At 39.8% G+C, this 26,426-nt stretch overlaps 1 protein-coding gene across 3 annotated transcripts in view; it reads right to left on the reverse strand.

Moving 5' to 3' along the window:
* Window positions 1-26,426, reverse strand: part of LOC150075695 (E3 ubiquitin-protein ligase RNF220-like) — a 226,643-nt gene that overhangs the window by 95,396 nt on the left and 104,821 nt on the right. For all 3 annotated transcript variants that reach the window (XM_090388362.1, XM_090388364.1, XM_090388361.1), the window contains exon 3: window positions 5,252-5,369. In XM_090388362.1, coding sequence (XP_090244488.1) covers window positions 5,252-5,369 — 118 coding nt within the window. The remainder of the gene's footprint in view (window positions 1-5,251; window positions 5,370-26,426) is intronic.

The raw sequence follows: 26,426 nt of genomic DNA on the forward strand, positions 1-26,426 counted from the left end.
AAACTTCTAATAGCTGAAATTTGATTTGTGATTTTTCCAGTATTTCTGTTAATTATCACACAATTAAAAAAAATTCACAATCTAAGTTAAACCTAATTATATGCATTTGTTGACTGGCATCTGTCAGAGTTATTGAGAGCAAGCTGGCTTTACTGCAGTGTGTCTTTTCTCCAATTGGTAACACTCTCACATTGAAGTGTTATCTGGATTCAAACTGTTGATATGCATGCTTCACATTTCATGCAGCAAGCACTTCATTGAGAGGCTGGCATCCAAATGTAGGCATTCATTCAAGTGTGTGGTTTTTTGAATTTGTATTTCACTTGCTGACAGGTCTAAAGGGAGTTTCAATTTCAAAAATTAATTTAAAATATGTGCTTTTAATATAGAAAAATGGAACTATCACAGTTGTATTGAAAATAAAGGTGGCATAAAAAAAAAAAAGTGAATAATTTTGAATTATTTTTTGCTGATTTTTAAAAGTAGGCATATGGGCCCATGCAATTAGAGCAAGAACAATACTTTTTTGTGTGCTTGATGGATTAAGCAGTTACAATGAACTTGTGATGTGAACTCTTCTGAACATGGATCATTGTATAGGATGTAATAAAAAAAAAAAAAAAAAAAAAAAAATTTTACTTCATTTAATATTACTAGTACTTTCTTAATATTTATAAAATATATAAAACCAATTACAAGAAACTATTTCATGAATCAAACAGTCCTGCATGCATTTAGATCTTAGAAGGCTTTTGATACTGTTGCACAAGGAAGACTGCTGCACGAATTGGTGATTGTGGCATTGGAAGCAAATTGCTGCTATGGATAAAGGGATGGTTGAGTGGGAGAAGACAGAGTGGTAATCAATGGACATTGCTCTCCGTGGTCTAATGTTATTAGTGGAGTCCCTCAGGGTTCAGTGTTGGGTGCATTGCTGTTTTCTGTATTTATAAATGATATTGTTGATGGTATATCAGGCTTAATGTCCAAGTTTGCAGATTTAGTATTAGTAACAGCCGCATGGTGCAAGAAAGCCTATGGCTTATGCTGCACCAGCCAAAAAAAAAAAAAAAAAATCCGAAAACAAAAAAATAAAATAAATAATAAAAAAATATAAATAAATAAAATAAATAAATAAATAATAAATAAAAAAAATTAAAATAAAAAATAAATAAAGGAAATTAAACCTATCATCCTATGCGCTTCCCTTACCCGAAAGTACTATCCAGATGACCTTTGAATTTCCCCAAACTGTCGGCCTCTACCACCCATGAAGGCAACTTATTCCAGTAATTTATAACTCGCTGGCTAAAATAAAACTTCCTGCAGTCCAATCTAAACATTTCCCCCCATAACTTGAATTTATGTCCCCTAGTTCTAGCATCATTTATAATCTTGAAAATTTTGTCCTCATTCATTTTACTGATGCCTCTCAGAGCCTTAAACACATCAATCAAATCTCCTCTAAGGTGTCTAGTTTCTAAACTCTGCAACCCACATATTCGAAGTCTTTCTTCATAAGGACGCCCTTTTGCCGATCCACCAGGCGAGTTACCCTTCTTTGCACCCTTTCAAGAAGCTCGATGTCTTTCTTTAGGTGCGGTCTCCATACTTGAACACAGTATTCCAAGTGTGGTCTAACATAAGCCTTATATAATGGGATTATCACGTCCCTATCTCTACTTGCAAAAGTTTGATAGATCATCGATAGGACACCATGGGCCTTCCTTGCAACCTGTTTACAATGCTCAGAGAATTTCATGTCTGAACGTATCGTAACACCCAAGTCCCTTTCCTCCAGTATTGGGTTTAGTTGAACTCCACCAAGTGAATAAGTTTTTTTGGGATTACTGTTTCCCAGGTGTAATACCTTACACTTTGTTGGATTAAAGCACAGCTGCCATTTTTCTGACCATTCCTGAAGTCTATCTAGGTCTCTCTGAAGAAGCTCAGCTTGACAGTGATCATTAACTACTCTACCAATTTTAACATCATCTGCAAATTTAGACATCACACCCTCTATCCCTTCATCAATGTCGTTTATGAAAATTAAAAACAACAGTGGTCCTAATACTGATCCTTAGGGAACCCCACTTCTTACATCAACCCAATCTGAGGAATAGCCATTTATCACAACCCTCTGCCTCCTGCCCTGAAGCCATCCTTCTATCCATCTAAGGATTTTCCCAGTGATTCCAACCTGTTCCAGCTTATAAAGCAACCGCTCATGTGGGACTGAGTCAAAAGCTTTGCTGAAATCTAAATAAACAATGTCGAAATTATTCCCTAAATCCACCTCGTGAGTGACCCTTTCGAAATAGTGAACCAGATTTGTTAAACATGATTTTCCCTTTACAAAACCATGCTGAGTATTCTTGAGAATTTCAATTCGATCCAAATGATCCTGAATTCCACCCTTGATCATTGCCTCCATGATTTTCCCTACTACTGAAGTCAGACTGACAGGTCGATAATTTCCAACTTCACTTTTAGAGCCACCCTTATGTATGGGAGATACATTTGCACTTTTCCAATCCAAGGAAACTCCCCAGAGTCTAGTGATGCTCGCATAATTAGCCTCAATGGTTCAATGCACTCGCTTGACGCCTCTCTTAAGATTATAGGGTATATTCCATCAACTCCAGGAGCCTTACTGGTCTGTAGGCTCGAAAGTTTTTTCATTAAATAATCTTGCGAAATTTCAATATCATTAATTACATATTTTTTAACTTCGCTCCCACAATTTCCCATTGCCACAAAAGGCTTTTCATTTGTAAATATCGATGCAAAATAACTGTTGAGTTCATCTGCAACGGCAGCTGGTGTATTTATTACTGTCCCCTTTCCCTTACGTAAAAGGTCCAATCTGGTTTGTCCTGCTCTTCTTGGCATTTATATATGTGAAGAATTCTTTATCCCCCCTCTGCTCTGTTTGCTAGTGATTTCTCATAAACTGCATTTGCCTGTCGAACCTTTTCTGTGGCTCTATTACACATCACCTTATAGCTGTTATAGGCTTCAGTACTTTTTATTGCTCTGTAACCTTTCCATGCCACCTTTTTCTGCTCAAGTAATGCGGCAACTTCACTGTTCATCCAACTTGGAACCCTTCTCGTGGAGTATTTTTTTAATGGTATATATGCATTCAAGGCATCTGTGATTAATGTTTTAAAAGCGTACCACAGTTCAATTGTATTCATTCTCTGCGCGATATCTACCCAGTTAATAGAGGCCATGTAGTACCTTAAGGCATCGTAATTTCCTTTTCTGAAATTAAAACCCATTCCTTTGCCTTTTACTTCTGCTACCTCTCTCGTCATCATCCACCGTAGAACTCCGTGATCACTTCCTGCTACTGGTTCCTCTACTGTCAGCCCTGTTATGTCATCTGATTCATGTGTGATGATGAGGTCTAGGATATTCTTTTCTCTAGTACTTTCCCTCACATGTTGATACAAATAACAGTCATCTAGTTGATTTAAAAATTTTGTTCCCCATGTCGAGTTTCCTTCCCATTTACTCCAATCAATTAGAGGCAAATTGAAATCACCCATAATAAGGCATTGACGCTTACTTGCCCATTCCATTTGCATGTAGAGGCTTTTGTCATAATCTTCACAATCACCTGGTCTGTAGATTACTCCTACTCGCATTATACCTTTGTTTCCAACTATCTCACACCATACAGACTCTATACTAGCATGTGAAATGTCTGAATCCGAGAAAGCTATCGTCGCACTCAGGCTGCTTCTGATAAGAAGCATTACCCCACCACCCCTTCTGTCTATCCTATCCTTCCTAAATACATTATACAAGCCGTACTGAAACTCATCATCCCCAATTTCCGGGTGGCAATTGTGGCACCACGTCTCTGTAAGCCCTATTATGTCCGCGTTACTTGTTTTAACCAGCAGTTAAAATTCGCTCATTTTATTGACGACACTTCTAACGTTACTGTATAAACAATTAAGATTTACTGTTCTTGTATATTTAACAACCCTAACACAACCCTTGAAGTTTTTTAGGCTCTCTTCCCTGATATTAGCTACCTGCTCACGTGAAACATCTTTGCCCCCACGTTCTAGGAGCCGCCCCTTACATAAACACATGTCCACATACTGAAGTACACCATTCACAGACTAGCTGATTTAGTATTTTAGTATTAGTATTTACACTTACAAGATAAAATCCAGTGTTAGTTATGCACTTTTTTAATAAAGTTCTACTGTTTTATGTTGTGTTTCAAGGAACATTTGTGTATAAGAAACATATCAGGTGCATATGTGAACATGTGAAAAGTGGTGTAACCAGTGGCATATTACTGTAATCTCAGGTCCTGGTGCAATATAATTTATTTTTTTATGTAACGTTGTTACATTTAGCACAGTCATGAAATTTAATGCTCGTGGCAGAAAAAAAAAAATATATATTGCTTTCTTCTCTTTCTCTTTTGTGTGGGTGGGGGGGAAGCTCAGGGCCTTAGTGCAGCTGCACTACTGGATCAATGGCACCAGTATCAATCAACCTATGCTGGCACTTCACTGTTTATTCAAAAGATTTATGAAATCTGTTACCAGGTAGTAAAAATGCTAGACATGGCCCCGACAAAGTGTTGCTGACAACAGCTTTCAGGAATGGTTTCTGGACAGTGTGGCCTTGAGGTCACACTGTCCAGAATCCATTCCTGAAATCTCATCATTAGTTGCTATGAAATATTTGTACAGACTGAGGGGATGTATACTTTACTAGCCATATGGATATAGTAAACATTCAAATTACTTGCTCTGCCCTCAAGTGGCACATTGTCAAATGGGTTTCATCAGTGATGTTTTAAATATTGCAAATACATCAGCAATACTCTTTTTTTCTCTCCTGTATTACATTGTTTTTTCTTATTGCCTATTGTACATTACCTTTTCATCAAATCTTTTCATAATCCTCTGATTATCTGGTAAATCAGTAGATGATATCCAAACTCATGTTTCCATTTTTGTGTTCTCAAAAATTCTCTCTCCCCCCTGCTTGGCTATTCTTCTTAAACTACATGCTTTCTGGAACTACCTTGTAAATGATGTGCCAATTATTATTGGTGACAAGTCTCATGAGTGGACTTTCCAATGCAACATTGAATTTTCCCTTTGGAAGAGCATATCAGAGGGTCTTTGTTCTTGGACACAAAGTACGGGTGTTGCAAAAGTGACAAATAAAGAACAATAAATAAATATACTGTTGGATGAATAGGTAAACTTACTTTGAGATTTTTGAAAGCTTTTCTACTTCTTGTTCAAAATGCGTTGCTAGTTCAAGAGATCGAACTGTAACTCCGCAAACAGGACAATGGCTATCAGAAGAATTTCTCTTTTTGCATTCTACAGATGAAAAGAGGTTGAACAAAAGGCTTAAGTAATATAATACTACATATTAAAAATACATTGATAAAAAAAAATTTTTCTTTCATTTAATACGAGTGCTATACAACTTAAAAATTGTTTATTGAAAATATCAGTATATTTTGGACAAATATATCAAAATCAATATTTTTTAATGTAAAACCTATTTCTAAACATCTACTTCAGCAACTGGCAAACTTTTTGATCCCTTACAATTCTTGTAATCCTAAGGGTATATCCAGTGAGGGGGGGGGTAACATATTTTCTTGTAAATGTGAATAAGGTACAAGGAAATTTATTGTAAAAGTTAGACAAAATGCAGCAATGCAATGTAATGACTGACATAAATACAAATACAAGCAACCTTTTACTCTGTTTGCAGCACTCTTCTTATTACTATCTAATTGACTTTTTCTTACAACAGTGTATAATTTCATTAATTCAATATGGCCGACTGGGTTAGCCGGGTGGGTAAAGTGCCTGCCTGGCAACCCAAAGGTTGCGGGTTCGAATCCCGCCTCGGGCTTGGATATTAAGATGGTGTTGTACTATCTGGTTGGATCTCACAGCCATGATACACGAAGGAAGCAGAGAAAAAACTGGTTCCTTTGTGTATTGCTCACATCATACGATTAAAAAAAAAAAAAAAAAAAAAAAAAATTCAATACGACAATTTAATTAAAACAGCAATGTACATTATTATCATGGTAACGTTAAATCGTTTTATTAGTCTATCAACTGATATGCATATCGATTCAGTTTTTATTTAATTACATATCAATTTTGCCTTACATTTGCATATTCATTTTCTAATCAGTAAATCACCCTCATGTATGTGTGTAATTTACAAGAGTAATTCCCTCATCCTTTCTGATTTTGAAGGGCAAATCAATGAGAACCAGTCAATATGCACTTTAAAGACAAAGACTGTGGAATGAAATTCAAAAATTAAAGTAAAAGACACACTGGATAGAGAAAAGGCACAAACCATTCCTTTTTCATGTCATGTGCTTTCAGTTTGACTGAAAGCACATGACATGAAAGAGAACTGAGAGTACAAGGGAACTGAGTCAGTGTGCCTTTCTCCCATAGGGGAAATGGATGACAATTCTGTCTTTCCTTCCACAATAACAGACCTACCTACCCACCCACTTATGCATATTATATCACCTTGGTTAGACAGAAACCACGTGAAAGAAGGCAATTATACAAGTAAAATATATGCAGACAATATGCAAGATTGGTGCTATTGCAGTAGAGTGTGTTTAGTGTCAAACGGCACCAGTGGTTTCCCCCATCTCCACGGGCTATACATTGTGGGTGTGAAACAGAACACTGTCAATGCCAGAGGTTTAAAAGTGTATGGATTTTGTACATGTGTAGTGTCGTGTACCGTTGTTCCTCTGGTCATTTAGCCGCTGGGCCCCTAATGGGACCCAACGTTGTCCACACTCTGCCTCGTGGAGGCAGACCAGGTACACCAGTATTATAGTTATTTACTCTGGCAGGTCCTGCCACCTAATTTCCTGAGATTTCGGTGGCAAGGACCTTAAAAAAAATAAATAATAAATAAATAAATAAATAATAATAAAAAAACGTTATAGTTATGGTTATAGTTAAATGAAGTACTATTTATGCAAATAAATGTTAAGTTTTTGGATGTAGGGCTCATGCAATTTAACGATGGTTCAGACACTAGTAATTATAATTAAAAGAGAGAGAGAGGGGTGGGGAGACTGAAGGCTGGGGGGAAAGACAGAAAAAAGGGGTCCACAGAGAAGATGACCCCCCAAATCAGTGTAGCAGGCCCACTGATTTGGGGTGGGAAGTGGAGGGAAGAGAGGGGTGGCGAAGGGGGGAGACCAGAAGTCACCTCCCCCCTCCCGCCCGGGGAGTGGAGGCAAAGGGCCACGCAAGGGAGCGTGGCTTAAAAAAAAAAAAAAAAATCTATAGAGTCCCAAAGAAAGGTCTTGTATCAGTCCAAGAATGGTTAGTTTAGTCGTGGTGCCTGTTCTTGATCCCTGTAGATAGCAATAAGTGTCCTCCTTCGGGTGAACAGTCCCTGGGCGAATTTTGTCAACTCCTTATACTCCTCTTGCGAGTCCAACAGGTTTGATTCCCTGTTGCGAGGGAAGTAAGTCAGCTTTGTCATCAGGAGGCAGCGGAGATCCTCATAATTTTCACAGTTGTACATTATGTGAGACCATGTCTCCACTTCCCCACAGACACAGCGGGGATCGTTTACTAATTTAAAACTGTTTAGTTTGGCATTGCAGTAGCGTAGCTACCCTTTTTCGGGCCCGGAGGCAAAGAACATGCTCGGGCCCCTACTTAATGAAAATTGCAAAAACAGGAGACAGCCAAAGACACCGGGCCCAGAGGCAATTGCCTTGCCTGCCTACATGGTAGCTATGCCACTGTGCTATTGCCAAAATGTCAACATTAGCATTAGTAGAGGCATACGATACAAGAAAGCAAGCTTATACAGCATCAGCCAAAAACAAACTTCCTATTTTATATATCTATTCACTCCAAAAGTTTGTCTAGTTCAGCCCTGAATTTATTTAAGCTTTCAACTTTGTTCCAGCAAGCAACCACCTGCTGGCTAAAGGCAAATTTCCGTACATCTATTCTGCAAATATCTTTCCTCTGGTGCAGAATCTGAGCAAGAGGAAGAATCCCAGTGTTCAGCTTGCTCAAACCATTCAAGGCCTTATATACCTCAATCAGATCACTGCACATATGCTTCGTCTTCAGACTGCAATTTGCAGAACTTAAGCCTTTGTTGGTAACAGCAAACCTTTGTTCCACCCACTAATCTTGCTGCCCTTCTCTGTACTCATTCCAGCAGCTCTGCATCTTTCCTAAAATGAGACCTCCCGACCTGTATGCAGTACTCAAGGTGTGGCCTGACCATTTCCTTATACAAGGGGATAATCACCCTCTTATTCCTGCTACTGGATAAGGATATGCTGAACAATGAATATTATTGTATGAACAGCATAAGTAGGCTGAACGATTTTGATTCTTCATGGGATCCCAGCTTGTGTAATTTAAAAATCACAGAGAAGTTTTGCTAATATTATCAACTACTTGTACATGTACTTGGAAAATCAACTCATTCTGCCTTAAACAATGTTCTTCTCTGATCCTGTACAGAACAATTTGCTTTAACCAAGATTTCAAGCACAAGTCACTATAAAGATTGATATGGATTTCTTACATTCTTCTACGTCACAATAAAATCATTCATTATTCAGTAATAAGTTATAGCACATTTACCATAGCTTTGATCACTTGTGAAAACTCTGCAAGCGGGCAGTGCTGAATTAAGGTGCGAGCTAGCAGGGCCTTGCCTGGGGCACCAAAAACAGAAAAAAAAAAAAGTATATCCTTAATAAATGGGCACTTAAAATCTCTGGCTGGGGGCAGAAATAACTGTCTGGCCCTGCAAGCAGGTCAAGTGGTTAAAGGCTGTTAATGTGCTGCATTTTTAATGAATCGGGTAAATAACAGAGTGGAAGTGGTTCGAATCAATCTTTATAGCTATAACTGTTATTATATTGCTGAAGAAGGGTCCTTGTTTATTTGTTTTGGTTAGTTGTTGGCGCATCGGCTTCTGTGGCCATAATACACCTCCCAAGGTTTTTGCAGTATTCTGATCCAAGCCCAAGGCAGGATTTGAACCCGCGACCTTTGGGTTGCCAGGCAGGCACTTGACCCACCCGGCTAGCCCCGTCGACAAAGAAGGGCGTTTTCTCGTTCTCGTTCTCTCTCTCTCAGTAGACATATGCTCATCTGGATGTGTGTTCAAATCCAACAGGATTCAAATGCCAGACAAGGGGCAAGTCCAACAATAAGAATAGTGTCTGCTGTGCTTTTACTACTTGTTGGTATTATATTATTTTTAGCTTAAGAATCAACACAATACATACCATGGTGAATGGTGTGTATTGTGTTAATGCTTTGACATTTTCAGAACTATAATACAAATTGTCATGAAAAGGATGACTGATAAGTTGTTCATTTGGGCATTTTCTGTTTTCATTCTGGTCAGTCATTCTGATGGTGAGAATTTGAGAATTTATATTTTAATTTTTGTAATGCCAATGAATTAAATTTTTAGTGCATCCAATGTAATAGTAAAACTCTATAATAAAAAACCCGTTTACTACTAAAGGGGTTTTCAAACGTGTGCCAAAGGGCACTGACATTAGGTTTTGTTGGGTTTTACGTGGTTGCTGGAAATGCAGCGTTAACTATTACTGAGTGAAAAACTCAGCGTGCTTCGAGTACCTGTTTCCTTCCACAAAAAGTTATTTGAAAAAATAAAATAAAAGCCTCTTCCTTATTAATGTACAATTGTTTGAAGCGTTATGAAAACAACCAAATAAAAGACGTACACACGTCTGTTCCCCCCCCACCTCCTCGGTCTTTTCTTTCGGCACAGCTCCCGAGTAGAATTTGAACGGCGATTTTATATTAGAATTAACAGCGAGGGAAAACTTCGGCGGCGATCAAAGGAGACCGCACACAAGCAGCAATAGAATTTGAGCGCGCACCACGCGGTGACATTCCGTGCCATCCAAGTCAACCGACGCAGTTACACCTGTTATCGACATTTCATTCAAAACGGATGATGCCACAGGATGAGTCGCGTTGTCTTGCCTGCGTGTCATCCAATACCGTCACGGGGACCCGCTCGACCAGATTTGGTCGGGCCTCATAAATTCCATCGACTGTTCGCAGGCCTTTCTGTGTCGGACATTATTACTTGGCTTTGGAGTTTGAGGCGCTCCGGTGATCGATTCTCGCTGCCATACTTTCCAACGTTGGCCGCCTGTCATTTTTCATCTTCACCCCCCTTCCTCCCCCTCCGCTCGTCCTCCCGACAACGAATGACACGCTGACAAATCTCCGCAGTATTAACCACATAGTAGCGATATTGGAGGTTTCCGGGCCAGAACTGTGTCAAGCTGGATTCTATGAATTTATATTGGTCCGTGTGGAAGTGACAGGTGGATTTTCCCCTCGTCCGTGAACACGATTGAGCTTAACAAGGTTATGCACTCTCAGATTCCCACTTCAAAATCACGCCACTGCGGAACCGATAGCTGAAATTGGCCGGGGCCGCTTCGATACAATTAACCAGGCGTAAGACAAAGCCGCCTGAGGTGGCACTTTTCATTACACGCCAACATTATTACTGCCTCTCTCCGCGTTTCAAGTGGCATTTAAAACTAATAATAAACGCACGAATAGCAAGAAGCCATAAACGCGGTGTCAAATAATGGGACTAAGCAATGAATCAAGTCAGGTCGGTCCAAGTCACTGATACCTTTTGTCTTATAAATACTTAACTCACACACTATTACGTTTTAAAAATAAGAAACGACAGATTACGTGTTCCTTCTTCATGCTCAGCGAAGAATAAAATCGTTTGCACGTGTCTATTTGACTCAAATTTTTTTTTTTTTTTTTTTTGTAAAGAGAAATATCTACCTCAGTGAGTCCGATTATTCTCACGAGATAAACGGTACCGCAGCCAATTTACAATACACGGAATGGCAAAATATATTTTGTTATTAAACATTTTATGAATGAAAGATAATTTGGAATTTTATTTATTAAAATTAATAAAATACTTAGCTATCTAACTGAAAGAAAATATAATACTTGTATAAATATATCTTTATTGCAGGCAGTGAATAGTTAGACGGATGCCTGATGCAATAATACCCATAGCAGCGACAATGCTAAGGGTTTAATATAAAATTAACCAATACAGGAAAAATTATATATGAAATATATAATTTCATGGGGAATGAAAGAGCTTTTTTTTTTTTTTTTTTTTTTTCCCTTCATGCTACACACTACGCGATGAAAAAACTATGGCAGTCACTCAGCTGAAGACGAAAATGAATTTCTTGTAGTCCACATCCATCTCCTGGACGTTGTGGAGCATTTCCACGGGCAGGAATCTGTCGCCTATCCTGAGTCCACACGCCACAGACTTCAGAGAGCGGAGGGCTCTTAAGGGTTTCTAGTGGATCCTCCAAAAACTTGGCGTATTGATTTCACCCGCTATCATTTTAATTATGACGAGTAAGAGGAGGGTGAAGATTCGTTCAGTGACTTTTCTGTAATGAATTACTTTGGTAATGTCTGTGTGAGGGGTGGCAGTTTATGCTTGAAGAGGGGCCCACCGCAGAAGCCAGTACTCATCAGATGCAATGGTTTTTAGCGTGGTTTTCGTTGCCGGAGCCCAGATTTCCGATCCATAGGTGATGACTGGCTGCAGAAACCGATATATGTATTGGAACATGTACTCAGGTTCTGGACATGAAGGAGGTGTTTGGCAATGTTAATTGTGTAATTAATGAAAAAATATAGATTGTTTTCGGCCTATAAAAATAGTCGAAACCTTGGTTCTGATCTCTGTTTTTGTTACACCATATTTTAAAAACAAATGGAATATGCAGAGTGTAGTGTAGTTTCCTCGGAAACATAATCCGAGCTGGTTGTAGGGATCGCGGTGCCTGGGGTTAATATTTACAAGTTAAAAATAATAATAATAACAATATGACGTCCTTCACGAGTTTCCCTCCTTATACTGTACTCCAATAAGTAGCACTTCCCCATTTGAGAAGACTACAGTTACTTATTTTAAGTTGAGTACCACCACTCAAAAAAGCACTGTTTGTAAATGTGTATGGGTTAATAAACACTCTTATCCACATCTCTGTCCTTAGACACAGGAAAGTGATAGTACGAGAAGAAGAAATGCCACTGAAAAAGGAAAGAGGAAGTTACTCAAACTCAGTGTTACCTATTCTCAGTAACGAAGGATACCATCAGGCTTCCCCAGACAGCACTGCTTTGAAGCTATTTGGTTTGACATCAATTAGCGGGTAGGCCTAGTACAGCAGCTCTCAATTTACCTTGGCACTTCAAGATTCCAAATAAAAAAAACAGAAATCATAAAATTCAAGTAATAACTAGAATAGGTATAAACTGATGTTTTTCTGCAAGTCGTAAATAAGCGACAAGAAGCGGCGTTACAAGTCGTAATTAGGAGATTATTGTGCCTATTATCTTGCAATACCCGCTGTCTTCACAATGTTCAAAAAAAAGGAGACCAAATGTTTAGTTTGTTTTATAGTCCGTCGCGTCGATTGTTGTGTTCCGTCACACCGCGGCGCCTCGGTAGCCAGGTGGGCAGGAGCAGCAGTGCATAGTTCACGCTTCTTGATTAGACCGGGGTTCGAGCCCGTGAGCCACCAAATACGGAGGATGTGGAAAGGTCAGGGAATGACCACCGCATATCCCGGAGCAATATGGCCTTAGTTGCTAAGGCTCCTAAAAACCAAATAACAACAACAAGAACAACAACGTCACACCGCAAAAGGGCAAATTTTGGGTCAGGAATGTCGGAATTTTTTTTTTTTTTTGTTTAGAAATAGCGAAAATGATAGGCAAACGCAAGAGAATTAAACAAAAACTTGAAAACGGTGCAGCCTTTAAAGAACCATTATAATGTTGGTAACCAAACAATACGCGTCATTTAAAAAAATAAAGGGAAGCATTATATTAGACACGCGAGTAAGTGCGTGGTAACTTTTTTTTAGTATCTCTTTGCTGAACATTTTTCATTACAGCATCCCCGACTTACGTAGTTCGACCGTTATCATGGTGCCGACTGAGAGAATAAGTACTAGTAAATCTATGAAGAAAAGGAAAGCGATCAAGTTGAATTAGAAAATTAAAATAAGAAGGATGTAAGAAAATGGCCAAACATTATCAAGTATCGCTAGGAATTCAGATTTTTCAGTGGCAACGGTGAACACAAAAAAGGAGAGAGACAGAATAGGAGAAGCAGTGAAGCGATCGACACCAATGAAGTCAACCATAAGTTGACTTGGAAATACAAATCAGTTTTTACAATACAATAACATGCATTTTTTCTTCTTTTTATGTTTTCTTATCTGCCACTCCGGCTACTTCACCGCTGTCCCCAGATAAAGTTTTTAATTGAACTAATTAAAAATATAACTATTTTTCTTCATTCTTCTGGGGATATTACGTGGTTTCTGTAATTTTGGCTTATCATGGATATAGCAGCAATATTTTTTTAGTCATTTATGAGTTACGTAAAACTCGACTTGAGTAAGAATACCGGGAACGTTTATACGTTCCCGGTATTCTTACTCAAGTCGAGTTTACTCAAGCCCAGAAAATAAAATAAATTTTCTGTTTATACTCCGAGACGACCAAACGGTCAGAGGAGTTCACAAGATAGACAGATTACAAGAAAAAGCACCGCATTCAGCAGTCACGGGCTTGAACCCCGGTCACTCAAGGCACGTGTACTTATGCAACCTCGCGCCTGACCACTAGGCTACGGCGGCACCTCGTTTACGTATGTCGGGAACTTACTGTATTTTTGGATTAACCGGGAATTTTTTTTTTTACCATCTATCCCGGATAATCGAGAGTCTACTGTATATCAGTCTAGTCCTTATGCCCTGAGGTATAAGGATTATACCACAAGGGCGCTTAAAGCGCGGCATTGGAAACTCCTTCGAACGCCTGATTTAAAGGAAGCAGAGGGAAAAGGCAAGCAAACTAGACGAGCGCTTCCAACCCGTTGGATGACGTTAACTGGCATTCAAAGCCTGCTGACGCGGTCGGAGGAGCTGAAAGCGCTAGCGATTTGGCGCTTTCAACGCCTATATTGCCTCAGGAGAAATTCTCCCCGTGCATGGCCTTCATCCGTTTGTTTATTATTTGGAGAAGACTGTTTGACACCGATAAATTTACTTGTGAGGCAGTAGCAGTAATCGAGGCATGTAATGCAAGAAAGCAAGCTTATGTAGCATCAGGCAAAAATAAAAAAAAAAAAAAAAAAAAAAAAAAAAATCACACCACACATCCATTCCCTCTAAACGTTTGTCCAGTTCCTTCTTGAATTTATTTAAAGGAGGTATCAACTTCCACAACGACAGATGGAAGTTTGTTCCAGCAATCAAATACCCGCTATTTAAACGCAAATTTCAGCACATCTATTCTATAACTGTCTTTCCTCAATTTTAATTATATGCCTCTCAGGTTCTTAATCTGAGCAAGAGGAAGAATTCCATCAGAATTGAGCCTGCTGAACCCATTTCAAGGCCTTATACATTTTATATATTTTATTTCTTATCTACATCAATGACCTGCTAAGCACCCTTGGAGACTACCAAATCAAAATCAACGTATTTGCAGACGACATAAAAATCTATAAAGCAATTCGCAGTACCAATGACTGCATCATCCTAAACGAAGCTCTTCAACGAGTTATTCAGTGGCTGAAGGAGAACAAAATGGCAGTCAATGAAAACAAGTGTGAGCTGATGAGCTTTGCTAATGCACACAAGAAAAACAAACTTAATTTTTCTTATTGTATCAACAACAAGGCAATCAAAAAAGTTAGTACAGCCAAAAATTTAGGTATCTTTATTAAAGAATCATTTTCCTTTGATGTCCGTGTCTCTAACATTGTGAAGGCAGCTAGCAAAAAACTAGGTTTCCTGAAAAGAATTAATCGAGACTTCAATCGGTTGGCACTTTTCATCTTTCTCTACAAAATCTATGCTAGGCCAGCCCTAGAATTTGCCTCACAGGTCTGGTCCCCACATGTTGCTTACCAAAAATTAGAAATTGAAAATATTCAAAAGAGAGCAATCCAGTAAGTTTGCTTTAAAAGTGGCCTTGAATACAATGAGAAATCCTACCAAGAGTGGTGTGTATTCTTTGGACTCGAAACACTGGAAAAAAGAAAAGATAAAGCCGACTTACTCCTTAACCAGCTGTTAAATGGTACCCTGAATTGCCCTCATCTCGTCTCACAAATAAATTTCAACGCTCCGACAAGAGGGTTAAGAAACCATCCTATGGGAGAACAAATTATGGATACTACAACTTCTACAACAAGATCAATGAACAAAGCAAATATTGAGATATTTGACTCCCCCGGACACTTCAAGAGGCAACTGAAATTGCTAACCTCATCCGGTACCTGACTTAAAATGGACTTCTTTTAAGTTCTAAGACTCTGATTGTGTAATATGTGTGAAGAAATACCAGTGCTCTGCCTTACTCCTACCTGTTCACTTAAATAAGACGGATGAGTCCTACTTTTATTTATTTAGTTTTATTTTATCTGTAAATTTACTTTTTTCTTTACTTTGGGAAATGTATACTCCAAGCTTCTGCTTTGAAGCTGTGCAACAATTCTTGGTAGCTGCACCCTCAGGCACGTTTGTTTGCTGTTTTGTAGCTGTTAATAATAATACATCTCAATCAGATCACCTCGCAGGTGCCTAGTCTCCAGACGCTGCAATTTGTAGAATTTAAGCCTTTCGTTTCCTTCACCAATCTTATTGCCCTTCTCTGTATTCGCTCAAGCATCTCTACATCCTTCCTAAAATGAAGCCTCGAAAACCGTACGCAGTACTCAAGGCGTAGCGTGATCACTGCCTGACTGACTGAAAATTTAATACTACAATACCCATCAAAAAATTTGATCGGTAGAAAGGAGGCCTGCCTTGTATAATAAGGCATTAAAGGATTACCCCAGAGGCCTAAAAAGGTTTTAATGAAATTTATTATGTGAGAGAAAGTATTGAATAATTTAAAAATCTTTTGATTGCCACATACATTTAATTCAAATTCGTTGTACAGTTTCTTATTTTTCAGAAGTTTAATTTTCTACTAAATATTTTTAGTAGAAAATACTACTTATTTTAAAAAATAGGATAAATTTTATTGTAATTAAATTCTAGTATTTTGCCATGAAAGGGCGTCGACACTGTTGAAATAGGTAGAAAAAATAATCCCTTATTGACACGCCTAAAGACTGCCCTCCAATTGCTGTCTTTTTTTTTTTTTTTTTGGTAGTTGTTGGTGCATAGGCTTCTGTGGCCATAATGCACCTCCCAAAGTTTTTGCAGTACTTTGATCAAAGCCCGAGGCGGGAATCGAACCCGCGACTTTTGGGTTGCCAGGCAGGCACTTTACCCACCCGGCTAGCCCGGTCGGCAATCCATTGCTGTCGTTTCCATTCCCTCTTCCATCTCACAAGTTAATGTGTCTTCAAAAACATACCCATCCCTTCTTCTCACAATTATGCAACAATTTTTTGTTACGTCGATTTTATTCAGGGGATATTCATGTGTTGTTGTGGCGGATCCCAGGGTTTCCCCCATTAGCTGCTATTGTACTCCTTATGTTGACGCTCACGCCAAAACCGGCCATTTGTATGTAGTTGTTGTGTGTGTAAATGTTATGATGTGTTCTGTTGTTATGTAGTCGGCCGGGCTCTTAGCAAGTGGGAAGCAGCAACACCAGGTCACAGCGTCCCACCCCCCATCCCCGCCACGTGGAGGCGGCCAGGATCTACTACCTTCATGCTAGTCTATACCGGAACAAAGTTCCAGGATAGGCAAAGTTATGAGAAAAGGAAAATGGGAATAGCTGGAAAAGTTAGGGGTGGTGGGGAAGGAAAGAAGTGCAGCGGGGGGTCAGAGAAGGGACCCGCCGTAATAAAAGAAAGTTAAGAGAAATTGAGAAAAGATAAAAGAGAAAAAAAAAAAAAAAAAAAGAAAAGGAGGAGGTAATTTTCAGCCTTTGTAGAAGCCACATGTCGTGGTGTAATTCTATCCTAATTTAGGATTAGCAATTCATATCCTGTGAGCAGGATTAGGAGATGTCGAGACGGATCCTCAATAGATCCTTCAGCTTGAAGGGTAGCTCTTCCAACGTTGAAGATTTCTTTGGCACTCCCATCGTTTGATAGGAGATCCTCTAGGAGCAAAGGCATATCAGAACTCTACAACGGACCAGGAGAAGGTTCGGTAGTTGCAGCAATCACTTAAATTTCATTGTTAGATAGGTATCCAATGGCATGGCACAGCTGAAGAACTAGAGTCAAACAACACACTATTTACGATTTCTAACACAGCAGGTTCGTCACTCCAATCAATAAGGATTTAAATTTCCATCACGACGTATCACCTCAAGTTCGTGAGACAAAATGCAGGAAGTAGCAGTTGAAGCTTTTATGAAATATTGAAATACAATATATTAATCAATTCTTTCTAGATAGCAGTCCTTGTTCAAGTCTTCAGAGGTAATTTCAGTCGTTGTTCAAGTCTTTCTCTTGATCCAGATTCACGCTATCTCAGGCATTTAAACGAGGAGGCAGAAGCTCTCGTCGTTTAAATGCTCGTATTGCAAATAAGTTAAAAGCTTCAAATGCATCTTGTGATTGGATCAGAAGAGGTTTATTCTCCCTGTCATAGGAGCCAGTAATGAGTTGTAGTTAATTCCGTATTCCAAAAGAATATGATCTGCGTCCTCTTCACCTCCACAGAGACAAAGAGGGGCAGGAAACAGTCTAAGTTTTACAGCTTGCTATTGAGGCTGCCGTGACCTGACAAAAGGTATGTTCCATATTGTCCAGGAGCAAATCACAATAGTTCCCTTTTCCTATTCCCTTACATTCGGCAAATACTCTCTTGTCACCTTTCCCGTCTCTCCGATACAGACCAGTCAGCCCGCCACTTATTAACATAAATAGTGCGCAATCTTTCCTTTTCGGTTGTTATTGGAACATTCAGGTCAAGTTCCACATTATCAAGAGAAGTAGGATGTGCCTTTTTCAGGTGGTATCTCAAATATCTATACAAGACCTCATATTGTGCTGGCATCCTTCCTGTCAAGAGCTGCAACGCTGCAGTAGAAAATTGTCCAACAGGCTCTGGATAACATTTATTACGTCGATAGCAGAATGGGGGATTCAGTAATATGGAAGAGTGAAAAATGCGCAATTTATTGCTCAGTATTCCAAACGTGTATTCTACAAGTCACCTTGCACGAGTTAATGTATAATTGAAAATTCTTCGCTCATGGATAAAATTTTTTGATGGGAATGGTAGTATTAAATTTTCAGTCAGTCCAAATGCTTCATCCCTTACAAAAACAAATGGCATTGCCGGCTCCTTAACGGCAAATTAAGTTGTTTCATTAGCAATCTTCTTCCAAAATTTGAATTTTCGAATCGCCGTCGCGGTCATAAGCATCAACGCCTATTGCAGTGAAGCAGTAGTTGGTATTGATTTCCGCATCAAGGTATCAAATTTTGCAATTTTTTCACTAATTAATATTAGAAGTTCATCAAAACTCTGCATCGATTTTGTGTAAAAATTTCTCGGGAAACTTCCTATGTGTTTCACACATAATATAAAACTGTTCTGTATTTAACCTATTTTATTTTATTATTTATTTATTTTTTTTTAAGTAGACCCCAAACACGAGAGGTACTAGACCTATAGCACTTAGTACCATGCTTGGGTTGCAAAGACGAAAGAAGATATTTATTGACATTGGACTTGAACTTCTGTAGACTGTAATTTTCAGGAAATACGTATGAAGGAAGGTTGTTCCAGAAAAGGCAGTTGAATGAATAAACGAGGAAGATGAAAAGTTGGTTCTGTGAGTTTGAAGTTGGACTGTATATGGATGTTGGCTGGTGGAGGCACGTGTTCGGACTGTTTTGAAAGAGAGAGCGGGAATTATAAAAGCCAATTCAGAAGAACAGTGCCCATGGAAGTATCTGTAGAAGAGGCATGCAGCAGAAACAGTGCGTCTATGAGAAAGTGAGTGGAGAGACTCTGTTAGAGATGAATCATTAATTAACCTAACTGCCCTCTTCTGAATGGAATCAAGAAGCCTGAGAGAGGTTTTGGGGCCACCACCCCAGATGTGGGAACAATATTCCATGGCAGGGCGGATTTGCGATTTATACAGAGTGAGCAGCTGTTTGGAAGAAAAGTAACGCCGAGAGCGAAAGAGAAAACCAAGTTTTTTAGATGCAGAGGAAGCAATATTTGTAATGTGCTTGTGCCAAGAGAGATTACAGGTCAGGGTTATCCCCAAAAGAGATATATCATTTTGCCTAGAAATCGGAGTGTTACCAAAGATAAGCATAGGAGCAGAAGAATTCTTTTTGCGACATATAAGACAAGGCTGAGTTTTAGAAGGATTGAAACCAACTAAGCTGTTTGCCCCACTGGAGAATTACCTGTAGATCGGCATTTAAGGAATTGGTAGCAGATTTTCGAGAAGTTGAAGCTGATTGAGCAGGGCAAGGTTTCTCAAAATGGAAAGTGGTATGCAATGTGCTATCACCGACAAAACTATGGATAGGATTTCCAGTCAATGGAAGAAGGTCATTAATATACAAGAGGAAAAGAGTGGGGGAAAGAACTGAACCTTGGGGGACACCGGAATTAGTGGAAAAGTCAGAAGACAGAGAGCCATCTACCATCACCCTCAGTGAGCAATCAGAGAGAAAACTGGACAACCAAATACTAAAAACAGTTGGCAAACCATAAGATGGAAGCTTGTTTAGAAGACCTTTATGCCAAACACGATCGAAAGCCTTTGAGATATCAAGAGCAACTACTTGTGTTTCACCGAACTTTTCCATTGAATTAGTCCATAAATGGGTAATATAAGCCAGAATATCAGCAGTAGATCGACACTGAGGAATCCATACTGGTCGACGGAAGGTTTCTAGGTAATTTAAGAGTTGGCGGTTAACTGATTTCTCCATTACTTTAGAAACAGTAGAAGTAATTGCAATGGAACGATAATTGGATGAGAGGGATTTGTCACCCTTTCTAGGAACTGGTTGGGATATGACCAAATTTCCAAGCAGAAGGAAAAACACTTTTGGAATAAGAAAGAGAAAAAAGGCGGCAAAGAACACGAGTAAGTTCAGGAGCACAGGTTTTGAGAACAAGTGGAGAAATACCATAGGGACCTGGAGCTTTCTTAACATCAAGATTCGTCAAAATCCTTCGGACATCCTTTTGACGGAAGACCACAGGAGGCATTGAATGGAGCGTGTTGGGAATGGTGGGAAAGGTGTTTTACCAAGATCATTAATACATGAGTTGGAAGAAAAATGGGATGCTAGCAGGTCAGCTTTATCCTTGGCTGAAGTGACAACAGAACCATCTGGTTTGGACAGAGGTGGGAGCAGAGATGGGCAAAAGTTGCGGCCAATAGCTTTGGCAAGAGACCAGAATGCTTGGCTACCATTAGGGCAAGAAGCAAGTTTTCTACTCTTAGCCTGTTCAAACTCTAGTTTGGACTGATTAATAACTGCTTTACAATTGTTGCGAGCTTTGGTGTAGGCAGAAAATGAAATTGAAGAATTAGAAACTAGCCAATTACGATATGCAACATTCTTCTCTTGAACAGCCTTAGTACATTTATTGGAAAACCAAGGTTTAGATATGGGACGAGATTTTAAAGTGGAGTGTGAGATAAAGGATTCCATTCCTGCAAGAATAGTTTCACTGACACGATCTGAGCAAACGTTGACATCAGAAGTTTTGAAACCGTAATCCGACCAAAGAAAAGAAGAAAATAAATCTCGCAGGTCATCCCATTTTGCATTCTTGTAATACCAAACAATACGAGGTTGGGAATAGCCATGAGATAAAGGCTCCGTTGGAGAAGAGACAATCACCAAGTTGTGATCTGAGGTACCTAAAGGACCTCTCACTTCGACCGGTGTACTTAGAAGGGTTGTTTGTGAGAAAAAGATCAAGTGTGTTGGCTGTATGGTTAGGATTGTCCGGTATTCTTGTAGGTAAATGAACAATCTGTGCAAGGTCATTAATAATTGCAAAAGCCTCAGCATCTCAACCAGCTGGGTCGGTGTGACTGGAAAACAGAACCAGCTGGAGTTGTGAACGTTAAAATCACCAAGGAAAATTGCCTCACTGTTAGGAAAGTTGCAAAGAGAGGAAGTCAAAGAGCTCCAAGTGATTAGTGGAGTTGGGAGAACAGTAGAGACAACAGATGAATTTGACACAATGAGGTAGAGAGATTTTGAGCCAGAGAAGATCGAAAAGAGGAGATTCCAAATTAACAAGTCTCTGACAGGGAATATCGGAATGGACATATGCACAAGTACCACCTTTGATGTTAAAGGAATCATACAGTAAATAATTTGGACAACTGAGATGAGCAGTAGTTGAATCAACCGATAACTGAGATTCTGTCAGAAAAAGTACATGGGGTTTGGTAAGTGGAAATGGACATCGCTGAGATTTCACATATATTTGTGAAATGAATTAGGAAGTCCTTGGGAGGTTTAGATCTTTTCGCAGATAAGCTTGCTCTATTAGTTTGACAATTTAGTATGAAAAAGTGGGTAGGATATGCTGTATGAAGTAACGAAATTTTTGGATATGGCGTACACATGGTAAGGATATACCCAGATCATTGACATAACGTGGCCTCGACAATGCCACCCCCCCGTCACTATCTGGCAGATTAGAGGTAGCAAGATTATACACTAGCTGATCCGGAAGTCTCCTTGAGAGTTACCAATAGGTAACTCTCAAGGAGACTTCCGGAGAGTTACCAATAGGTTGGTCCGGTGTACTAACTAGAGGCCGGCCTGTGAACATCGTTTTAGAGCTGTACCCTCGAAATATAAGGAATATTGGATCTTGTCGCGATGTTCATCATAACTTCAAAAGTCATCAATCATACTGCATGATGGAAGAGATGGGGACGGGTTGACCGGAACTAGTTAGCTCTGGAGACAACATGGGTTCCATCACTTCAAGCCTCCAATAAGCAAAGTGGTGGTATTGCACCGGTTGATGAGTCATCTACCACCTAGTACTGCCTGGTAACAGAGAGGGGTGGCATTCCTCCATGTGGTGTGGGCGCCACACCTCGATCCCTTCTTAAGTTGTTTCACACCTGGGTGGTCACCCACCATGTACTTGTGCATGGAGGTTATACCCAGGATTACTAACAGTCCCACAATCGTGAAGGTGCAAGCAGATGATTTGGCTGTCACAGACCGTCCGGAGTTCGCCGAAATTGGGTCCACTTGACTGGAGTGTCACCCCGGAATATCAGTTCCATCAGCGTTTTAGACTCCCAGATAGCAAGTACAGCTTGTCTGGCATATGAGAGAATGTATGTGACAATCTCAAGGAACAATTTGAATTATTTGAATTTGCTAGATGAATCCACCATCGTCGTTTTCTGTTTGTATTCGCAATCAGCTGTATACATAAATGCGAAATACATCCAACTTGAACAACATCCTCATCCATCTTTAAATCGAGAATAGAAAAAGTGAGTCGCAGGTGTACCAATGAAACTTTAGAAACGCCTCTTCTAGTTTGAAAAGGTTTGACGTTAGAAACGCCAGGTGTAGTTTACTGTTTTGTAGGCGTTTACAATGCCAGCTGACGCTGGCGCTTTAAACGCACGTTTAGCATTCCCCAAATTATTTACAATACGGGATGGCAAAAAGTGTGCTTCTTGCACTAATAATATTTAAGGGTGGAACACTAGTTAATGCAATTTGTATCATTACTGCATAGTTGAACTTTTTAGACAAACCGGAGTTTTTACATTGGCATCATTAGTCTTCTCTAATGGGTGTTACTTATTTGAAGTGCAAGCAGATTAATTCGTTGTGAAGGATTTCCCAATATGAGATGTTACAATGATGTACAAACTTCGGTTTATCTAAAAAAACTGAACTACGTAGTAATGACGCAAATACTTACTATACAGTTGAAGTAAGCTAGTTGCACTAACTAACGTCACAGTGTGAGGCTTTCTGCCCTAAAATATTATTTGTTAAAAAAAAAAACAAAACAAAAACCAATAATAAATAAAATAAGGAATAATAACAGTGGCATCATTATAGGCACAAGAACAATAGTGATAACTTAATTATAAATCTAAGCAGTACACCTCCTTGCCGATCGGGCTAGCCAGGTGGGTAAAGTGCCTGCCTGGCAACCCAAAGGTCGCGGGTTCGAATCCGCCTCGGGCTTGGATCAAAGTACTGCAAAAACCTTGGGAGGCGCATTATGGCCACAGAAGCTGATGCGCCAACAACTACCAAAATTAAAAATAAAAAAAGTACACCTCCTTCATTCATAAAATGTAATTATTTTAATGTTTATGTTCCAGAAAATAGAAGGAATAAATGAGGAAGAAGCTGGTGCTGTGAGTTTGGAGTTGGACAGTGATACTCACTAATTACGGCAGGTGTTTGGAAGAGGGAGGGGGAATGACAGGTGTCAATGCAATTATTCCTCCCTCTTCCATAGTGAATTGACTTTGTAAAAGATGGGTCACTGAGTAACCTAACTACCCTCTTTTGAATGGAATCTAGAAGCCTTTGGGGAGGTTTTGACTGATTGATTTTGGTTTTTATGGCGCATGGGTGGATTTGGAGAGGCACTACTTCAGATGTGGGAACAATATTCCATGGTAGGGCGGATTTCAGATTTATACATAGCGAGTAGTTGTTCAGAAGAAAAGTAATGCCAATAATGAAAGACAAGACTCACTTGTTTAGAATGCAGAGGGAGGAAGCAACATTTGTGAAGTGCTTATGCCAGGAGAGAGATTAGAGGTCAGGGTAATCCCTAATAGAGGCATGCGATCTTGTCTAAAAATCTGAGTGTCGTCGAAGCTATGAACAGGAGCAGAAGAATCCTTTTTTCGGGATATAAGACAAGACTGAGTTTTAGAAGGATTGAAATCAACTAAGTTATCTTGGCCCCATTGGAGAATTACTATGAATTGGACGAGGGGAGTACACTTACACCCTATTATAGAATGTATTGTATTGCAGTGGGATGAGCGCTGGCAATCATCACGTGTACGTAATTCTGCTTTTATGACACCAGACTCGTGATCATGCCCAGCTGATTTGTGCTATTGTAACCATCAATATATACTGAAGTACACACAAACCGACGTCACACACATATTTGTAGTCATACTATTCTTCACAGAGATACGAGGCGGAGTTGAACTGACGTTCTAGGAACCGCCCCTTACATAAACACACGTCCATATACTAAAGTACACCGTTCACAGACTAGCTGATGAAGAGGCACTTCGCTTCGAAAGCTACTATGTATTTTAACATTTTTATTATATATATTTTAACGCTTTTATCTTATTTTACTTCTGTTTTATCTTATGTATATATCATTTTTATTTTAATAAATTTATTTTAACCAGTTAGTCGGTCGTCGCAAGAAACTTTGATGATATAATGCAACCCGACGCACAAGGCCAGTTTTCTAACTAAACGTGTGCATTAAGAATTATAGGTGTTGTTAAATTTCAGTCTGTGGCAGCTTCAATGAGGAGTATATCAAAGTGACAGGTTCAGCTGAATTCAGCATCGCCGATTAAGAGACTATCTTCTATTGTGTAATGCGGTGGTTTTCAAACTTTTTTTAATAACGGCACCCCTAAGTAATTTATTTTATTTTGCGAGACCCCTACTCACGTTTGCTTCAATTACTAATGAGATACACACATTTAAACCCAATACACAACAACCTTCAGCCGTTCGATTGTCCAATCATTTGGAGAAATAAAACAGCAGTCAAGGTTGTTGTTGTTGTGAAGATACTAATTGGGAGATACTAATCGAAAGGAAAAGGGTATGGAAGAAACTAAAAGAAACAGGATAATACACAGAAAAATAAAAAAAAGTATGTATGTATTAATGATGATTTCGCCGCTTTACGAAAAGCCGAAAATTATCCGTCCCTAAACAAAACATCCGCAATCACAGAGGTCACCACGAAAACAAATTGAAATGTCACAACTGAGGCAAGTTCAAAATGATCCAGTGACGTCAGCATGTGCTGCGTAGGGAACAGAGTTTATCATCCGGCAAGCTCATCATAAAATAAAGGCATTCCGATCCAAATAAGTGACCCCGAACTCGCGTTTGGTCCCAGTTTTTGACGCGCAGTTGTTAGACAGGCCAAAATGTGAATTTGCGTGGCCAGAAATAACTGGGCGATTTCGTGTGCAGAAAGAAAGAGTTCTGTCGTGACACCACGTGAGCCGATGATGACATCGAAGGGTATTTAAAGAGGAGTCGCTAATGCGAGATGAGGACCCGCGGCTAATAACAACGTGACACCTTGGAGTGGCACGTGCAGTCAATCGACACTAACATCATCGTCCGTGCGCATTTTTCTGTGTGCCGCAGCACCGCCAGTTGGCGGCAAAAAGCCTTGCCCTTTCAAATGCGTTTGCGTAAAAGGCCAAGCGCTCAAAAAACGGCACAAATCCATCAAAGAGAAATTTGTTTTGCAGCCGCTGTCCCCAACACTTCGTTAATGGCAGAGGAAAGTCTCAAAAGGTTACGGCAATAAGGGAAAGAACCACTTCCGCCAACTACTTTTAACAAGTGGGGGAGGGGGCTACAATCGCCGATGTACATAAAATGCGGGAGATGATCGACTATGTACGACCAACAGCTACGCGCCGTCTGGGCGACTGTCGTCCGCCCAGTGCGTTACCAATCTGTCCCCTTTCGGTGTGCGCGGACTTTAAAATTATACTTTAAATCCCCGTCTCGATACAAGGTTAAGGGGGAACGAGAGGGTGGGGGGGCCGGTCCATTAGCAGATGAAATCGGCGGTGGTCATTTTGGTAATGCGTTTGTCGGTCAGCGGGAGCGCACTGTTACACACCCGAGGTCAAAACGGTAATGGATGAAGACCACGGAGAATCGTTTCGTAATGCTATCGGCCACGGAGCGGCAGGGTTATCGTTGGCCCATTAGTGGGCAAGCGATTAGTATAGGTCGCCTAGCTTGACAGCGCGGCGACCTATCGGTGTCAACCGACGTTCGCTGGCACAGCGGCTCTGCCGCTCGCTTCTCGCACGGCCCGCTCGCTGCTACTGCTTGGAAAAAGACCAGCAAGCGTTTCAGCAGTCGCAGCGAACAAGGGCGAAACCACTGTCGCCCGAAATGATTCCACGTGTCTACAATGCGTTGACACTTCTCGAAAAAGCAATCCAAGGTGCCATCGGCTTATTACTGCAAGATCCATTTTGTTGTTCACTCGAACAATTCGAGGAATCAGATTTCGAAAGTTTAGAGTCGCCATCGAAAAT

Source organism: Mastigoproctus giganteus, chromosome 14, assembly GCF_048544385.1.
Source record: "Mastigoproctus giganteus isolate SK-2022 chromosome 14, ASM4854438v1, whole genome shotgun sequence".
NCBI lineage: Eukaryota > Metazoa > Arthropoda > Arachnida > Uropygi > Thelyphonidae > Mastigoproctus > Mastigoproctus giganteus.